The sequence below is a fragment of the Bidens hawaiensis genome, unplaced genomic scaffold (genome assembly GCF_021521415.1).
Source record: "Bidens hawaiensis isolate Kalapana, Puna unplaced genomic scaffold, B.hawaiensis_p1.1 tig00001597_1, whole genome shotgun sequence".
Lineage (NCBI taxonomy): Eukaryota > Viridiplantae > Streptophyta > Magnoliopsida > Asterales > Asteraceae > Bidens > Bidens hawaiensis.
The window spans coordinates 213,532-217,483 of NW_027491092.1; the positions used below are offsets into that span (position 1 = coordinate 213,532).

At 37.4% G+C, this 3,952-nt stretch overlaps 1 protein-coding gene across 1 annotated transcript; it reads left to right on the forward strand.

Annotated features, from left to right (window-relative positions):
* Positions 1 to 1,486: 1,486 nt before the first annotated feature.
* On the forward strand, positions 1,487 to 2,688 carry LOC143589806 (S-adenosylmethionine decarboxylase proenzyme-like). The gene has a single exon (XM_077070462.1). The coding sequence runs from the start codon at positions 1,540 to 1,542 to the stop codon at positions 2,650 to 2,652; it is 1,113 nt and encodes a 370-aa protein (XP_076926577.1). The 5' UTR covers positions 1,487 to 1,539; the 3' UTR covers positions 2,653 to 2,688.
* The last annotated feature ends 1,264 nt before the right edge of the window (positions 2,689 to 3,952 follow it).

A 3,952-nucleotide genomic window follows, 5' to 3' on the forward strand; every position in this document is an offset into this window, starting at 1 on the left:
ACCTTTTGTTTTATTTTTAAATCATATAGATACTGGTCACCGGAGGTTAGAATAGTCATTTCAGGAGCAAGAGTAAGCAACACGGGTTTGTTGTTGAGGTCTATAATAATAATAATAATAATCCCATCCATTTTCCCCAATTCAATCATCCAGTTTCCAGATATCCATCCCCAAATTCTTCAATCCAATTTCCTGGGTTTTATCTTCCATCATTCTTCCGCCGCCTATTGCATCTCAATCTTAATTTCATTTCCAGGTATATCATATCCTATCCTTCGATTCTGTGCTGATTTCTTTTCTTTTCGATTCAATTCCTTCTTTTTTTCTTTGATTTCAGGCTTTTCTCTTCGTAATTCGTTTCTCACCAGTGACTTTTCTATTTTCTTTTTAAATATAAACAATAACAATAATCATGATAGGTTTAGTTTTATATAATAATTAGTTGTAATTCTCATCGTCATGCGCTATATGCTTCTTGTTGTTTTGTATTTGTTTATGTTAATCGATACACGAAAAGATGATAGATTGGCCGCTATAGTTATATCATCAACCATCCAGTTAATTACCAAAAATCCCCCGGTACCATACCCATCCCGAAACCTCGACCACCATTTGCTCATTCGAACCATTTTTGTCGAGCCAGCTGATTATGTGTTTGAACGCGTTTTTTTTACTCTAAAAGTTAATTTTCTGTTTTGCTTATTTTGTGCTCTATAGTCTATGCTTTTATTAATATTAGAATAGAATTTTGGTGTATTACATGGATTGAATACCAAGTGGTGGAATAAGAATCTTGGCCTCACCGAATTGTGACACATGTTGCAACTAGTTACTTATTTATAAAGTATAGAAGCTTTTTATAACATCCTACCGTTTTTATAAATATTTAATAATAGTTAATCATGTCTTTTGTTGAAAGGTTCAATTAATTTTCGTTCATACATGCATTTTCATGTCAATTGTGTAGTTTCTTGATGATTAATCATTAGATGAACTTATGCGCATGCATGCGTTCGTTAATTTCTTGATATAACTAAATATTAACTATTAACTATGATTATCTTTGTTTGTTGTTTTAACTTATTGCATTGATGTTGGCTCTTACTCATTTTGACTATAAAACAGGACAATTGAATGTACTGATGGAGTCAAAACCTAGCAAGAAGTCTAGTAGTAGTAAATCCTTATTTTACGAAGCTCCCCTCGGTTACGGAATCGAATACGTGCGACCAAACGGTGGACTTAAGAAATTCAAATCTGCTGCATACTCGAACGTAAGTTTCTCTTATTATATATCATACACTCATTTATCTACATTTTATTAAATTTTCCATTAAAATATATTCACTAACCAATTTCTGTATTTCTTTTCATCTTACAGTGTGCTCGCAAACCATCTTGAGTTCTTATCCATGTCACATAAACGTTAGATAGTAGTGATCTATTTTAAGTAGTTTTCTTCGATCTTTACTTCCTCTCTTTTTTTTATTGTACTCGTTTTTCTTTCGCTGTTGACGACAATTTCCTTTTGAAACAACAATGGTATTGCCGGTATCTGCCATTGGATTTGAAGGCTATGAAAAGAGGCTTGAAATTTCCTTTTATGAACCGAGAATCTTTGCTGACCCTGAAGGAAGAGGCCTTCGTGCCTTGGCTAAGAAGCAACTTGATGAAATTCTGACACCGGCTCAGTGCACAGTTGTTTCTTGTTTATCAAACGAGATCCTGGACTCGTATGTTCTTTCAGAATCTAGCCTCTTTGTGTATCCCTATAAGATCATCATCAAGACATGTGGCACCACAAAGCTACTCCTTTCAATCCCACCTATACTTGAATTAGCTTCCCAACTTGCGCTTACTGTTAAGTCTGTAAGGTACACTCGTGGAAGTTTTGTCTTTCCTGGAGCGCAGTCGTTTCCACACCGTAGCTTTACTGAAGAGTTGGTGGTCCTCAATGGTTACTTTGGGAAGCTTGGTTCGGGTCGCAAAGCCTATGTCATGGGTGGTGTTGACCAGGGTCAACAATGGCACGTCTATTGTGCTTCTGCTGAATCGGGTGATAACCCGGTTTACACCCTCGAGATTTGCATGACGGGTTTAGATAAAAAATGCGCTTCAGTGTTTTTCAATACTCGATCGAGCTCTGCAGCTGTGATGACCGAAGTTTCCGGCATTAAAAAGATTCTACCCGAGTCCCGAATTTGTGATTTTGACTTTGACCCATGTATGGTATTGAAAAGATTCTACTCGATGAATGGTATTGAAAACGATGCTATTTCTACTATTCACGTAACCCCTGAAGATGGATTCAGTTATGCTAGCTTTGAAGCTGTTGGCTACACTTTTGAATCATCCGTGGATCTTAGCCTTTTGGTTGAAAGGGTCTTGGCTTGTTTCCGACCAAGTGAGTTTTCAGTTTCCTTGCACGGAAATGACTTGAAAGATTTTAAAAACATTAATCTGTATGTGTATACCGTCAAGGAAACAAACTTCGAAGATCTTGGTGAAGGCGGTTCAATGATATATTATAAGTTTACTAGTTCTTGTGGCTCTCCTAGATCCACCTTGAACGAGTATTGGAGCAAGTATGAAAACGAGTCACCAACAAATAAGCTTTACTTATCAAGACTTATCGTATTTTTATTTTACTAACAATAATGTTGTTGCTTGTGTTTTGCGTATTTGTTGCACGTTTAATGTTTGTGTTGCTAATAATGTTGTTTGGACTTGTGTTTGTGGAACATTGTCCTTTTTAATGTATCTGTTTTGAAATTTGAACTATCAATAAAATCTATGCATTTGTTTAATAATAATTTGTTTATGTGTGGCCTTGTCCTTAACGTTTGTGATTCGAACAAATCTATATAATATTTAGAAATATTTATAACCTTTTTGATGTATATATGTGGGGAAATCATAACCCATTTTCTTAAGAAATGAATTGATTTCAACCATAAGGCTATCCGTTATGATGGGGTCTCGAAGCCCCTCCACCGTGTCACGTCAACGCCACGGCATCGTCTCGTAGAAAACGGGGCATCGAAACCCGTCCGGCTGGGGTTAATGCCCCTTGGGCGCCCACAATGTATATATATATATGTGTGTATGTGAGAGGGGAGAGAGAGAGAGAGCCCAACGCGCCCATCGTCCCCTCCCCCCCCTTCCGCGCCCCATATCGTTTAGTCTAACCGTTGCCGCTTCTGCTGCCATTGCATGTGGTCACCACTTGTCATGAATCCATATTGACATTTTTTTTAAATGAAATGTGTTAACATATCCAACTTGCTTTAATCCGAATCAAATTGATACTTTGTTGAAACGTCGTGTTCTTAGTCGATTTGATCACCCGTTTTACCAGACTTAAATGTAAATAAGTTTTGCGAATGGGAAATTGATTTCGAACCCATTTCAAAAATGCCAACACCATCTGATTTAACATCTGTTCTTATACAAACTAACACTAATGATGTTTATGATATAGTCAACAATTACTTATAATCCGATAGAAATAGATACCACATAACATGATAGTGTAAACTTTTCCTTCTGTCTCAAATACACGAGTCATCCTATGCGTGCACAAATCGGTTTTTTTTTAAAACCCGGAACCGGTTTTTTAAGAACCGGGTACAAAATGGAACCGGTTCCTGTCAGGAACCGGACCCGACCCGGTAGGCAAATATCAGGAACCAGTGGAACCGAATAGGGTAGGAACCGGGTCCGGTTTATACCTGAAAACCGGTTCCAGCGGGTTTTCCTAGTTTAACTCATTTTTGACCGTTGGAAACCGGTTCTAACGGCTATTTTACCGTTTTTAGACCGTTGGAACCGGTTTTGAATGTTTATACCCACCCGAGGTGGGCCACCCCCACTTACTATATATAGACGTACTAGGTTTAGAACTTGTTAACCAACTCCCCTAACTTGTTTAACACTTCAATTTCTTGTTAAA